At 36.0% G+C, this 16,382-nt stretch overlaps 1 protein-coding gene across 4 annotated transcripts in view; it reads left to right on the plus strand.

The window, feature by feature from the left end:
- The window catches only part of Olfm3 (olfactomedin 3), a 219,963-nt gene that overhangs the window by 171,653 nt on the left and 31,928 nt on the right, over positions 1–16,382 (plus strand). For 3 of the 4 annotated variants that reach the window (XM_031375244.1, XM_031375246.1, XM_031375245.1), the window contains exon 2: positions 13,383–13,529. In XM_031375244.1, coding sequence (XP_031231104.1) covers positions 13,383–13,529 — 147 coding nt within the window. Of the gene's footprint in view, positions 1–5,097; positions 5,308–13,382; positions 13,530–16,382 lie in introns of those variants that run through there. The other variant, XM_031375243.1, reaches the window with a different exon arrangement.

Genomic DNA, 16,382 nt, shown 5'->3' on the forward strand with positions numbered 1-16,382 from the left:
TGTTGTTTATTTGGGCAAATTTTGTTTTGTTGCTTTAGTTTTGTTTGCTCGGGATTGGGGAGCTGTATCAAGAATTCATTTATAACATGCTCAATTAAAGATGCCTATTAAACATAGAAGGTGGAGGTGTCAAGTAGATAATTGGAAATTCAAGTCTGAATTGATAGGAGAGGTCTTTGAGGAAGAAATGAATTTGGGAGTCATTAGCATATAGATGAGGAGGAATCAGCAAAGGCAGTATAAAGAGAGGTCAAGAAGTTTGCAAGAACAACTAGTTGAGTGCTGTGTTCTGTAAGCCAAGGGGAGAAATCATTCCAAGAAGAAATTGTACATACAATAATATTGATGAAGGTCAAGGGAGCTAAAGCCTGTAAATTGACTGCTATACTTAGCAATATGGATCATAGGTTTGAAATGGGTAGTTTGGTGCAAGAGAAAATGTCAGCAAGACATCTGATTAGGGAAACAGAAATGGAAGGTGAGCAATAGAAATTCTCTCAAGAAGGAATACCTTTAAAAAGATGAAAGAGAAAGGAATCACTAGAGAAAAACTAGGCTCAAGACTATGTTAAAGTGATCAGGACATAGCTCAGTGGTAGAGCACTTGTCTAACTTGAATAAGCCCTAAGTTTGAATCCTCTACACTGAAGAAGAGGTTTGCATAAACTAAGAGATGCCAACTGGCCTTTGCCTCTAGAAATGAGACATTACGAAGGAAAACAATTGGATGATATTGATAAAAAAGGAAAGAATCAAAATAGCTGTCTCTGAATAAGATGAAAGCAATGAGATCTGTTGTAGTTTCCCAAACAACAGACCAGGAACAGAGCATCAGCATTGCCCAGGAACTTATGAGAAACACAAATTATGTTTCTCTTGGTTAAGTTAAGTGAGACTCTACTGTTAAGACCTAGGAATTCGGATCCTCAACAAGTTGTTGAGAAATTATGACAATAATCAGAAAGGATCTGAAGGACTTTGTAAGTAAGGTAGAGGCCAGTATAATGTAGGACCACAGAAATGTACCTACGACAGAAGAGGGAAAAGGTAGATCGGGTGTGTGGAGAAAACTTAAGCAGATGGGAAGCTATAGACATGCAACCAAATAGAATTCTTTTTCTAACTGCTACATGTTCTCAGCATTGGAGGAATTACGTCATTTAGTCCCCCTCTTCTACCTGGTGATAAGGACTACATGAGAAGGGGAGCATGATGGCACCCAGGAAAGTAAAATTATTTTCTTCAGACCAAAAGCAACTGAAATACATAATGGTATGTTCTAAAAGGTCAGCACAGATTCCCCACCACATTGTATGTACAACTTTTGATTCTTTGAAAAGCATTGTCCATTCAGCTTCTTTTTGCAGCCAGTGGCAGCATTGTCATTTCATACCCAGTATAGGGCTACCATGTATTGAGTGTCTGGCATGTGACAAACATGGCCAGATGCATTTTTCTAAACTGCCTCTCTATGCTGCAATAAATGGGGGCTGCTTCTTGACCTGCTGACTACAGCTGGGATTAATTCTTCTATTTGATGCTACTTCTTCAAGGATTTCAGTTTAATTTGCCTATTCCTTAAAAGCTACCTAGTCATTTTTCTAGAGTCCGCTCTAGCTTACCTCTTTTCTTAAAGCGATAAATATATATATTTTTAGTATCTGCCCAAGCTTTATTGCCCAGAAATACACAAGACTCAGAAACATATACAGTAAAAGACAATGGTACCAAAATTCAGAAACATATTTTGGAAATTAAACCAATGCCAAACTTTTACATAACAAATTAAAGGAAAAACTTCCAGTGATAAAGCATGTCAGTGTTATCCAATATTGGCTATAAATCTTTTCACTTAATATGTAATTGCTTATTAATTATTTATTATATAGTTCTCTTGTTAAACTCTCTGAAAAATAACAAGACAATATACCATATAAAACTAATGAATAAACATATTAATCAATAAGTTTCAGCATCCTATATGCCATAATTCATGCTTCTAGACTTTATAGTTACTGACTCACTATAAGAATATAAAAATAAAAGACAAACTTGTAGTTCAGTTATATCTTCTGTAAGACTATTGGGTCAGAAATTATGCTTATTTTTTATCTGAAATAGAGGATATTTTGTTTGTTAACATTTAATGAAGTACATAGGTAATACATTGAATGATTATCTTTAATTAAAGTCTAAATAAAAACCTTACTACTTTTAAGGCTCTGATTCATTTTTTTAAACTATGCAGCCTTCAAGCAATATACAGCTTGCATGGTCTTGGTAATTAATTCTGTTCCTGAATTTCAGGTGTGAACCCTGCTGTGTGGGTGATTAACAATGGGTGTGGGAAAAGAATTCAGTCCTATACTTAAAGCTGTCATCCTGGCTCTGTCTCCCATCCTGATGAATCATGCCCATGCCCACATTCCAACCACATTCAAACTGCTTGTGGTCACTTTCCTTCACATATTCCATCTATTGTATCCCTAAGCATTGCCATAACTCCAGAAACTCTTAATGGACTCAGTCCTTATCAATGCCACTGATTTCTTCTGCCAGAATTTCCCCAGCCCTTACCTAAACTTTGGGAATACAACACTCTTTGTTATATTCTTTGGGAATATAACAAGTAATTTCTTCTTGTCTCCTATTCTGATTGTTCTCTCTGGAGCCCCTGCATATCAGTGATACTTCACCACAAGAAACTAATGGTATCGCAGCTTTGCATTAAACCACATTGCAAACCATCTAAAATTTAGACATAGTTTGATGTTCCTAGAGCCTGGGATCTGGCCAGGCTTAGTTAGTTAGTGTTTCCACATGAAATTCTGACTACTCTATTACCACTCACATTGTGCTGTGGTAATTCTCAAACACAGGCTGCCACACATACTCAAATGTGCAGGAGCATGCACACCCAGACACACAATCCCAGTTTCCTTCTAGAAATTAGAACTCAACTTTTAAAATGGAAATAACTTTAATAGGTTATGAGAGTACTGCAAACTACTTAGGTCTTTGCAAATTGAAGTTATTTTTATTTCTTACAACTAATAATCATTATAATTTGAGCTTTTCTATTTCAACGTGGCACTTAAAGCTCTTGTAATAACAACACGTTTTAGCTTTTCTGCTGTTCATAAACATGGCTGAATCATACACCTGGGCTATTGTTCTTTCTCAGTATGCTGAATGACTTATTTGCATCTCTGAGAAATTGAAAGCAGCATTCCATTTGTGCTCCTTTTCATATTTTCCCCTTTCTTAGTAATTTGCAAATAAGAGCCCCATTCTTCTCTGCCATACAATCCTATATTCTTGCGAAGATGCTATTATTTTGTTGATGGTTAGTTCATTAATAAGTACAATTACCATCTGCCACATTGCTTTTTAAATTATCCCATAATTACATGTATATTAATTTTCAATTGTGGATATTAAGCTTTGCTAAAGACACCCTCTTCCTTTATTAAAACTGGTTGAGTTCCAGGTGTATTTTCAAAACATTTAGATTTCTGAAGCTACTTTGTATTCTTGCAGTGTAACCTTGTAACACTAATGTAAAATTCCACATTCATTCCCTGGACTGCTCCTTGCTCCTCTGCACATAGACTAGTGCACTTAATGCTTATTGATTTCTCAAATGGCGTGGTTTTTGAACAACAAAAAGAAATAATACCTGGTTTTCTGGCCATGACTTTTAAAGCATAAAGACAAAAGGAAATTATTTGGATATATTTTAAAGAGAAATAAATATATCTGAGATTCTAAGCTAGTAGATCCAAGGAACATTTTGAAGTCTCTTAACAATCACCCATTTTAAATTTCCTCGAGAATAAAGCATACACACTGTAAATCAGTATCTTTTTCAACTTTATTAAATATTTTATTTGTCTTGTTAACACTATTATGTGCGGGCACACACACGCCCGCACACATGCACGTGTGTGTGTGTGTGTGTGTTTGTGTGTGAGTGGACTGAAAAATCTTATATACAAACAGTACAATTATCCCAAGGTATAAAGATGATGTTTTTCTTATGTGTCAATTTTTTTCCACTTTATCTTAATTCACCCACATTTCCCTTGATACATTTTGCTACATTTTTGTTCCACCCGGAACTTGAAATTTAGAAAGAGTGTAATGACATTTCAAGTAAGATCTGAAATTTAGAACTGAAAGACACCTCAGCCTGAAACCTACCGCAAGTGTTTTATAGGAAAATACTAAAAATCAAGAAAGATTATGTCACCAAGCAGATACACAGTTGGCAAGAAGGAAACAAGAATCAGATCCCCGCCGCTCCTGCTCCCATTTTTAATACCAGTTTGCAAATCTTCACAAAGAGAAAATAGAATTAACCAGGTCTGATGTAGGACTGAGAAGCTCCAAAGGAGAATTGGAGAACTTTCGTTTTCCAAAGCAAAACTAGAAACTAAGAATTTCTGCAACCGAAGTTTCTCTTCCAGGCCAGCTCTTCTGTCTGTTGCACTGTAAGGTGCCTAGAGAAGACACTCACACAGGCAGTAGCTGCTAATCTTTGGCTGTGGTTTTAAAGTGATGATACTAATTTTAGGTTGCTGTTTGAATAACTGATCCCCTGTTCACACTGCATGATCATCTCAGAAATTATTCGCAGACTGTTTTCATGCTCTTCTGAAGGCACTCTGGTCTTGCCTAGAGAAATCTGTACAAATTACGTTTGGCATTTGGAATGTGCACTTTGGCAGATCCCCATGTAGAGGCTTTTGACTTTGCTATGAACGATAAAGAGAAACTGATTATACACAAAACCCAGAAGAGACAGACTCTGTTCCTGGTAACACTGGAAACACAGTGCACTGGGTTTGGAAAAGCTCCCCATCTCTGTCTCTCCAACCTTGCACCAAGCCCTAGCAAGAATATTCTGTTTGTCTAGCAAAGTGTCCTAGAAGAGAGGAAAAGGAGGGCAAGGCACTTGCCATGAGGGTGGGGAAAGGAGGTTCCCAGATCTGCCTGGTGATTAGAGCAGGGCTTTTGGTCTCTTTTCATGCTGTAGATGTGGCTTGCAGCAGTCACGCCTCCCGCTGCCAGCCAGGCTCCCGGGATCCTAATCAGTCACTATGAAGACTCATTAGCTCCACAGCAATGAGTGCTCCACTGCTGAAGCTGGGCGCTGTGCTCAGTACCATGGCAATGATCTCAAACTGGATGTCCCAAACTCTCCCATCCCTGGTAGGACTGAACACCACAAGGCTGTCGGCGCCAGATACCTTAGTAAGTCACTCTGGTGGGTTTGACCATCTTGTATTTAAAACAGTGGGCGTTGTAAATTTCAAAGACTTGAGAGTCTGCTACTCTCTTTATTGGTGAACTTCAAAGATAGAAGTCTGTGTGATAACTTTACTCATGGATATTTATGAACACTTTAAAGTTACACTAAAAAAAAATGTGGGAGAGGGGACTGGTGGAAAATTGTCTATAAAAAGGAAGGCTGGTCTCATTAAATTCTTGAGAATGATATGTTTTAACTAAATTAACTTGAGATCTGAAAGGATTTTTTATTATGCTTTGTTTCTATTATATTTCATGTAAAGTGTGCAACCTTTGTAATTTCCTACAGAATAGACTGTAGAGAGTATTCTCCTTAATCTGTTTTTGCCACAGCAGGTTCTTCCTTTGGAATGCCTATGGCTGTGTGTAATTAATTCATTCAGAGAAGCCAACATCTTTTTAAGCATAAGTGAATTAGAAAACGAGCTTAGTAATTTAAAGCATGCCAAAAAGATATTAAAACTACTAAGGAGTGACAACCACAGAAAACATACCTAATTATTATTTTTTTAAAAAAAACTTTTTATTGTATTGTTTAATATTCTACACAGACATTTCTGGCATAAATCGGTCTTGTATATTCTTCATCCACGTAAAGATAATAAGTATTAATCCTCTCCAATTCTTTGGTATTTTGAAATCACATGTGTTCATCCACACTCAAGTATTTCAAGAAAAATATAAACTAGTAGTTTCTCAAATTAAAATGTAAAATTTGAAATAAAAGGCATATTCTAAAATACCTTGCTATCAAATAAACATTCACAAAGAACATAATGTTTCAAGTTTTACCTTGTATATTACTCTAGTGGAACTCACACACAAAAAGAAAATCCTCCATTTTAGTAGTGGTTTGCAGTTTCTATTAATAGCATATCAATCAATGTACAATTAACTATGTAGCCCAATTGAATTAATTGCATAATTTGACAGTTTCTCACCGTATGTAGGCACCAGCAGAGTGCATGGGAGTCAGCTTTGACCTGCCTTCTGCATGTTACCTTCCTAAGGTCCTTGATGGTGTCTTAATGACTTCTCTGTGGAGAGTTTCTCCATAACTTGCATGGCAAAGCCTGGCAGCAGAACTGTCAAGGAGACCTACAGTCATGCAGACAGCATGATATCTCATTAATGCACATTTATACAACAAAACAATCTGAGGTGCTTAATACTTACTGAGTCAACTTTTTCCAAGGTCTGGTTACTTGGTTTTAAAAACACAGTTGTAGAATTAAGACATTTAGAAAGATGATTCTTAACTAGTGATACATTATCTATCAAATTTGGCACATTAAGTGTGGGATATATACTCGTTTGAATATATATAGTACACTATATATGTATATAGTATATAGTATATACTATACATGTTGAGATATATATATATACATATATGTGTATATGTATATATATATAGGCATCAACATGTATATTTTCTACTGCTACTAAATAAAGAACACCAATTTTCAGGAGACAACAGTCTCTCTTTCAGGATTTTAATTATATTTTTGTTTGAAGTGAAAGGTGTATGTTGACAATCAATCAAATTATGAAGCATTGCTATAGGTATGCATATATTCCAACACAACAGTTCTTCCTTTAGTTGGTCCTCCTTGGCAAATAAACACAAATTTTAAAAAAAACATAGAAAATTCTGAAGGTCTCATTATGGTTCCTGATCAAACATCAGTGAATGGTATTCTGGTATTTTACTGAAATGAAGAAAGATTAAGTATCAAAATCTTTTTTTTTCTATTTTTCTTATTTGGTTCTTCAAAGAGAACTAGTGCCTTTTACGTAATTATTCAAGATTATTGCCCATGGCTCAGAATCTGTATGATGAAGAATAAGTGAATTAGATCATCTTTAGAAAAACAGAAATTGTTGATGCTGCAAGGTTATATCAGACCTTAGAAAAAGTTTGGTCTGCCCATATTCACCCTATCTTTTATTTATTCAATTGCTTAGTTATGTTTAAATATTAATCTTAGATGATAAGTGAAGAATTTTTTCAATTAAAGTTTTAGAGGAAATGCAATGTGTGCAACAGGTTATAACTGAGAGGAGGAAAGATATGCTGGGCAGCTACCATCTGCTTCCTTCCCACACAGTCTAACCCTTGCCCCAGGCAAGATATTCAATAGAAACCTTGAGCTCTGGGGTTTAATTTGAGTTCTGATTGAGATCATCAAAGACCCATACTGTACATGTGTGACAGCTGACCAATTAGATTTTTATAAGTAGACATGTAGAAAGAAAGCATAAGACCACAGCCCTGCCCAGTGAGCCATTTCTCCATAGTATCAATTGCTAATCTGTAAACTTTATGGCTTCCAGTGTCTACTAGGTTTACCCTGCCTTGCTCAAACTGTTTCTCATGTTCCTGGACTTTCTTCTATGCCTTTCCTACAGACCTACAACCTCACCCTTTGAAATTTACCTCTTCATCTTCCTGGTCTCAAACAGAAAGAAAATAGCTATGGACCTCAGCTCTATGCCTGCTATTCTCAAACTTCTTGCAATAAAGGAGGAAAAAAACTCTTAAGTGTCATCACACACATTATGGGTGTAGTGAAGAAGGCTTCTTGACAAAGGCTTTTTCCACCTGATTCCTTTATAATAATCCCTTATATAAATAAGGGATCGTTAATTCTGTTTCTACATGGCTTTCTGTCCAATTTAATGAAGGAAAGGTGCATCTTTGGTACAGTAGGTACAACTAAATGTAGTGGGTCAGCTTTCCTCATCAATTTCTCCACTCCTAACCACTTCTAATTTCTACCTCTATGTTAATTAGTATAAATAAGATGAGCATGTAACTGTGAAGAAATCACAAATACACACACACACACACACACACACACACATCAAAATAGGTTTTATATCTGTACAGCATAGTAACTAGTAACGAAAAGAAAAAATGTAGTTATGCAAATATTATGCAAATATTATGCAAATATTATTTTTTAAAAAGTTTCAATTGACCTAAAAAACAAAGCAAGAAAGACAGTTTGAAATGTTAAGAGGTAACTAAATTGGTTTATGGCAGGTGCTTCAGAAATAAGTCTGTGGTTGTTTCAAGACCTAAGGGAAGTTTCAAAATTGCAGGACACTGTCTACCAGGGACTAATTAAATAGAGCTCTTTACTAAGTGATGAAGTCCCTCATATTTTTTGTCAAATGTTGTTGTTATTCTTATTTTCCTTTCTTAGTTTTTTTTCCCCCTTCTACACACTGGAGTGGGTTCATGGCCTTTAGAGAAGCTGGGAGAGTTATCCTCAGGTCTCTGCAGGCTCAGGCCCCCTCTGGCCCTTCTCTCTGAAGCAGAGTCACTTCCCCTGTAGGCTTAGCTTCTAAAAAATCCCTCATGCTGTGGAGGCCTTGCCGAGAATAACCTGGAAAAGAGCAATTAAAAAAGCAGAGAGTGTTCAGCAGACACTGTTTCCAAATAGCCAGCCCCACTGCTGGGGAAGGAAGAGGCCTGGAAGGCATCTGTGGGCAGAAGCCATTTTTTTTTTTTTTTGCAACATTTTCAGATGTCTATGCAACTCATATGCAACTACTCTGTTAGTCAGTTTAACTGACTTTAATTCTCTGAAAAACACTGTTGGTATCCTCTAAAGATCTTACTCTAAAATAACAAATGTGGTTTTATAGTTCTGAATGCTCATATCTAATTTTACCACAATGTGCTGATTTGGGGGTGTTTGGGGTTTGTTTGGCAGTACGAAGGATGGAGCCCAGGCCCTTGTACATCCTGCCTTTCTATCCCATTATCTTTTTTTCTGTTTTTTCTGTCATCAGGCAATGTCCATTATGTGCTAGGACGACCAAGTAAATTAACAAGAGTTGGTTGAAAGCTCTGAATAACAAATCTCAAGATCTGTTATACTCTCAAGAGTAACAAAGAAGGTTGCAATTGCCTTTTTTATAGAAGCTCCATATGAAAGATGAGAGTGCATGTATTTTTGTTTGGAATTCTGATGCAGACTTAGGGACCAAAAGAAAATCTCCAGAAAGATAATTTCAGGTCACAAACCTCAGTTTTCCACAGTGGGAAGGTGATGCATGAAGTGCTGAGTCCTGACCATGCAGAGATCATAGAAAAACACTCAAAAAAAAAAAAACATGTATATAAACTTCGATTGCATAGAGTGGCATGTGACTAAATACAACCTCTGGCCATTTCCAACTCCCAACTCACTGGGGGTTTCAAACACTATGAACAGAGACGGCCACCTTAAACTTGATGATGGTTTTGCTATTTCTTTTGTTGCTTTTATTTTCATAGCTGGGTTTTTTTTCCTCTTTAAACATGGAGATCTCCTTGAATGTAGAAAATGTATTTATTTCAGTTTCAAAGCTTCTTGTAAGTAATAACAGGAAAGCTGCTACAGAGTGACATCTTTATTAACACTTCCTCCACAGCATATTTTTTCTGGCATGATCTCTTAACCTCTCTCTCATTTCTGTTTTCACATTTTGTCTTTCTCTGTAACCTAAGCCACTAATACATTCCTCCTCACCTAACTTTCTGGAGTAAGCAAGACGCCTTCTTAGATAGGAAGTTAATAGAGGATTTTAGTCACTCAGATAAATGACACTTTGAATCTTGGTTTTTAATAGTGTGATACTTGTCTACCTTACATCTTTCACATTGGACCCCAGTTTTAGTAGTTCCGACCTTCATTTCTTTCTACCTTGGTCTTTATTTTTGTGAAATACTTTCAAACTAAACAGGAAAAGTAAAATATAATAATGTTCAATCCACAACTTGCTTTCATTCAAAGATATGGGATCTTTTCCTGTGCCTTCTATGTCATCTAGGCTCTAGTAAATGACTGTAGTTCCTTCTGCAGGAGTACTCTGTTTGCTTGGCCCTTAGGTCGCTGCTTCTCTAGGGTCACAGTGGCCATGTGTTTCCACACAAGATAATGTCCCTGCCTGCTGAGAATCAGCCACTGGGGGAGGGGATGAACATGTTGCATCTATAGTCCAATTCATGTCAGTGAATTGACATGCAGAGAATGAATGTATAGGACTCTGGGTTGAAAATTGTAGAAAACAGGTACGAGTTTGTACTAAATGGTAGCTTGGAAAAAAATTGCTTTAAGTTCTTTACACTATGGGATTCTTGTAAGTAGCATAAGATACTGTTTCTAAAGGCAATTGGTTCCAAAGAAATGAATCCAATTACAGGAGAAGAGATGTTATAAGGAAACGCTACTAAAATGCAATGTATTTTGATTTTCTTTTTCTGCTTCTCAGGATACACTGGTTTTGTTTTTAACCCAAAATCCCTGTGGTTCAGGGGAATTCCCATGTGGTAGCTTTATGTTTATGAAACATAGATACACAATTAAATTATAATCAAAGAACTCAGACCAGATACAATTGTTAAAAATGATTGTTTTAATTCTCTTATTTAGAACATTCTTAAATATTTAATGAGTGTTGTAATATTAAAAACTGCTAAATAGTTCATTTAGTTCTTCTAATTAACACAAAGAGTTCAAAGAGAACTGTGCCTGTAATGGCTGCTCTGTCTGGTTGCTTAGGGCCATTCATAATCAACTGTATTCACTTTCCAGATCCAAGTACTGTGTTTCACCATCATACAAATAGATGCTGTATCAGGGTTACAACATCAATACTAAGGAACGCAGAAATAATTCATAGTTCAATATGGTGTTTAGGCCTTCTGGTCTGTGATCAGACTATACAAGTTCAAAACTCAGTTCTACTTCTCCCTGTGACTGTGGGAAAGTTACTTCCTGTTGCAAAGTTGGTCAGAATGATGTCACCTAAACACCTCAAAATATCAAGATATTAAGTGACAATAAGTTACACAATCCTCCCAAGCAGCTAGAGATCCACAGATGCTTGATCTTCCCAGTACATGAGTTTTATTGACATTTGAATAATTGTCGTTGTAAGTCAGAATTGGAGCAGGTCTTTCTTTTGTCCTAGGTATCCAAAAATATCTACACACATCCTTCCATTTGAGATCACAGTTGGTCTGATTTTGGTTTTCCTTTCAGTGCTTGTTGGTCCTAAAAGAGAGTGCTAGAAATACAAGACTTCACTATTTGTCATTGTCCCCAATACAGGGTTTTGTATCAAAAGCCACAGAAGTGCTAGGCACTTTGGTTTTCTTGACAAAAGGTTGAGAAGTTGTCCTTTAGATGGTTCAAAGTAACTGCAGTCTGGAAGGGTATAACTCTTCAATAATTCTTGGAAGAAGGCAATTGAAAGTATAAATATGACAGGAGTCTGTACTGCTATTAATCATGATGTGCCAAGGGATGCTAAATGAACATCAAAGCCTGCTCACCTTTCTCACATGTGTCAACAACAGAGAGTGTTTGGCAACTGGCCCTGGGGTGACAAGTTGCATGGACGCCATGAAACACTCAGCAAGTACACATCAATATGAATGCTGACAGACTTAATAATTAGTGTTTGCATTGCTCTTAAAATATTTTAATATGATAATTGGGTGACCCTGCTCCTCTATTCAAAAGCTAAATTTATTCTAGAGCTAAGTTTTAATTTTCTGGCATATTGGAGATTTGTCTAAAATGTTACAAGAAGCCGAAAGGACCTATGTCCAGAGAAATTAATCACAAACTGTTGCTTGGCTTAAGCTTTCAGTTAAATCATAAAAACTACTCTACTAAGTAATTTCTATTTCCATCTTGTAGATAATCTCTGAATCTTTCTCTTGTAACTAAAATGGACAATCTAATTATAGTTAATATCTTACCTAATTTTAGTAATCTGTAATTCTAAGAACAACTTTTTAAACTGGATATGCAGGAAGAAAAGCTAGAGAGTTGGAGATGTTATATGAAGAAGTCTACCCCCTCAGGAATAAAAAATAACATAGGAATTGCTATTTTTAAAAAATCAGCTAGTGATGAAGAGACTGAAAGATAGGTCTGGTGGCATATTTTCTATAAAAAGGAAAAGCAAGACTTGCGATGTTCTTATCACAAGTTTATAGTTTATGACTCTCCCAATATATGTTCACAATATATCCTATGTGTTAGATTTTGTTGTTGCTGTTGTTGTTGTTGATGTCGTTGTTTTTCAATGAGATGACTGGCAAGATGCCTATAGAAGGAATTGTAGGAGATTAGAATTGGAATCTACGTCCCATTTCTGTGAAAAAAAATATAGTATTACTTCCTCCTCCTTTGTTAATTCTTTGTATGGTTGTATTGTAAAGTCGCTGGAAGTGAACTAGAATCAGAACTGATATGCTGCTTTTTAAATTAGGAGCCCAATAATTAAGGATGTAAGATGGAGAAGTTATTTAAGAATAATTTAGGGCTTTATTTCATAATATTGGACATAAGTAATGAACAGGAAAACATATACTATTAATTACATTCCTCTTGGAAAGGAAAACTAGCAGATCTAATATAGAAAGAACAGTAAGGTGTGAGGTACTGGATAGGAGAACATATATAAACATGGAGCTCAAATACAGAAATGCACAAAGCATGAGAAGAGATGTGAAATTAACAGATGGTAAATTATGTAGACTATAGATCCATGGCACTTCTATGACATTTGTAAAAAGAAGGCAAAACAGAATCATGCTGCTACCAATAGAAACTGTATAATTTTTTTCATCCAACTTCAAAGAATCAAAGGCTAAGTTGGTAGGTGAGTAGGTAAACTGATTTCTATGCAGTCATGGAGACTTCAATTTGTTCTTCAACACTAGCACAGAAAGGTAGGTGTTGTAGCATGCATTTATGACCCTGCTATTGGAGATGCTGAGATTAACAGATCACAGCTCAATTCTGGCCAGCTTTGGGGCATTCCAGGCCTGTGAGAGACCCTGTCTCAAACATAAGGTGGAAAGATCCTCAGGACATGACGTGAGAATATGTACTCAAAATTGAACACATGTATAAAAAGACACTCACAAAATAACAATAAGAAAAACAAAACTTTATATAAGTAAATAAAAGCCGCTCCTTATAATACTACGTCTCTGTCTTCTCCTTCCTGTATAGTGAAAGTCTGTTTTGTGTTTGCTTTTGCTTTTCTCCCAGACTCAGATTAGCCCCAAAGAAGGGTGGCAAGTGTACAGCTCAGCACAGGACCCTGATGGGAGATGCATTTGTACTGTGGTTGCTCCAGAACAAAACCTGTGTTCCAGAGATGCCAAAAGCAGGCAGCTCCGTCAGCTGCTGGAAAAGGTACGTAGCTTATGTTCTCTTGCATATTTTTATTGAAGTCTATCACTCTTTAAAAATGAACTATGGTTGATCAATAGCATATAGTTTCCCTCATTTTTGCTCCCTTTTAATAAGAGCCTTTCCTGTTCTTTGATATGTGTATCTCAAGCTTCATGCTATATTATTCCATTGTGGGACTCTTTCTATCTTTCACAATGTTTCTTTCTTAAAACATATTCTTTACCATATATCTTAATATATGACCTTTTTTTTCTCTTATAGGATTAAGGGAGCAGAGTGTTCTTCCAATACTCACAACTCAGCCTCAACTCTGAGCATCACACAAAGCTCTTTGAGCTCATACATTAGACTCTTGCTAACAATCTTGCTAGGAAGTTAAAAATAATGACATGAAATATGCAAGCTATCTGGACAGATAATGAATAATTCCAAGTGTTTATCATCATTCTCTAAATCATTCCTTTGAACATTAAGCTCTTCAGTCTTACTCAGAGGCATTCTCTCCACAATTTACTTAAGCTGGATCCATAACAATCAAATGCAGAATGCCCTTGATTTGTTCCCATTTGCAGAGAAAAGTCAGTTCATGAAAGGTTGTTTATATGTAGTTAGGAGGGAGAGAGGCAATGAATGGTGCTTTCAATGATCCCCATTCAGACTTGTCTGTGAAGGGTTCTGAATACAGTAGGACAGCTGGGGTGGTCTGAGTGATGCAAGGGGTAACAACACGTGTGAATTTCAAGTATCATGGAAAGAAAGAGATCAATTAGGTAGCACGTGTAATTGAGGATACCACATTTTCCTGTTCACTTTGTGTGGAATAATTTTTTTGTGATTACACACTCCAGATGCTGAATAGAAAGTTTGTCACATAAAATTAAGATAGCCCAGAGAATGAAAGCACCTAACATGCTAATATAAACAAATGTTTACTATCTTAAAGCCAGCTTCTGCAATTTTTTTTTCCATCTACCCTAAGGTTTCCTTCGTGAGCATCAACTGGAAATCCTTGGATAATATTATTAAAAGCTGGTTCTCTTGTTTTTGTACAAACCTTAGTCTGTTTCTGTCAGTGTATTTGTTTTATTACCTTATTGAGTTCTTATACCTTTACCTCCTCTCCAACCCTTGCTCCATCCTAATTTCTTCTAAAACTCCAGTGCTAGGTAGGGGAGAAAGGTTAAAATGGAAAGAAGACTTTGACCTCTCTAGGCTACTTCTTGCCGATTAGGGTCATCAAGTTCCTTGGTGCAAATCCAATGTTTGTCCCCAGAATATCCAGAAATCCAACAAAAGCAACAACAGCGGGGACAGCAGGAAGGGGAAGTGGTAGCTGCCCAATCAGGACTGTCACACTTATGTCCTCTTGAGGCCCCAGAGTTAAACTATCTGCAGCCCTAGATAGAACACGAAACAACAATAGTTAACATTTGTGAACAAACTGAAGCACCCACATATCTTGCACCTGAGATTAGGAGAAGGTAATTCGTACCACACAAGTGGGTTTTTAAAGAAACCAAACTTCTAACCACACTTTCATCCTTTCCCTGTCCTTGGAGCTGCCCTTTTCACATATTGGCTCTCTTCTCAAGCTTTCTGTTGTACTGAGATTCCATTATTCCCGCCCCAACTCGAGCAGGTATTGTTTTCTTATTAAAATCAGTTGTTAAAAGTTCCTATCAGCATGTTATGATTACTTTTGTGGTATTGATTTCTAATCTTGATTATCTTTTATTTATGGATAATTCAAATATAGTATTTCATTGAGTTACCAGGGAAATTAGTTTGGGTAGAAAATGGTTTAACAATTTAAATACATTTTTGTTTTATAAAATTGTATCTCCTCTCAGATTACTGACATTCCTCAACTGTCTTTTTACTTCTTCATAAAATACACTAAGAAAAAATTTCTTGATCTTGTAACTTCACATTATGTTTTTAGTATCTTTCAGTAGAGCACCACATAAACAAACCCTATACATACTTTTTTTCAAAAGCCACTTAAAATAATTCAATGAAAGATAAATTCTATAGGTCAAAACAGCACTATCTATTAGAGATATAATGGGACTATTGTTTTCATTATTGCTGTTTTTATTTTATATTTTTAATTTACTCCATTCAACACTTACAGAAGACATGGTTCAATTACTAATTTACATAAATACAATCTGGCTCTTTCTGAATCTACATTTGTAAAGTTTCCAGTGTCCTTTATCTGATAAGCTATTGAGTTATATCAGACAGCTCTTACATTGTTTTTTATATTATTCTCAATACCACTAGTGGTGTCCAACTTAATTAAAAGATGCTATCTCTTTTCATACTTTATCAAATATGTATGGTACTGAATATTCAAATATGCAGTAGTAGTTCAGTCTTATTGCACAGGAAATAAAATTTTTTGCCTAAAATTCTATTTGTTAGCTATATAGTTTTTGTGTACTGTTATATGTATCCTGCATTGCCCAAGTCAATATTTCCTAACATGATTTTAGACTAAGATGTGCACAATATTTTTACCAATAAAATCAATTCAAGGGCACTATACATAATATTTTACCTTAAATATTTCAGAAGCATTTTAACACCAAACTTCCTAGTCAGGTTACTGCTGTTCTTTTTGTTAAATCAAAGTTAGCCAAACACATTGAACAATAGGTTTTTTAATATAAACTGGTCAGAGTGATAGTTATACCTGGCAGTAAAAATGTACTTGTGTTCATTCAGAAAGACCTCATGTATCTTATTAGTTAAAAAAAAGGGGGGGGGGTTGCAGCCCCTCAGGATGAACAACAATATGAACTAACTAGTACCCTCAGAGCTCTCAGGGTCTCAACCACCAACCAAGGA

Source organism: Mastomys coucha, unplaced genomic scaffold (assembly GCF_008632895.1).
Source record: "Mastomys coucha isolate ucsf_1 unplaced genomic scaffold, UCSF_Mcou_1 pScaffold16, whole genome shotgun sequence".
In the NCBI taxonomy this organism is placed as follows: Eukaryota; Metazoa; Chordata; class Mammalia; order Rodentia; family Muridae; genus Mastomys; species Mastomys coucha.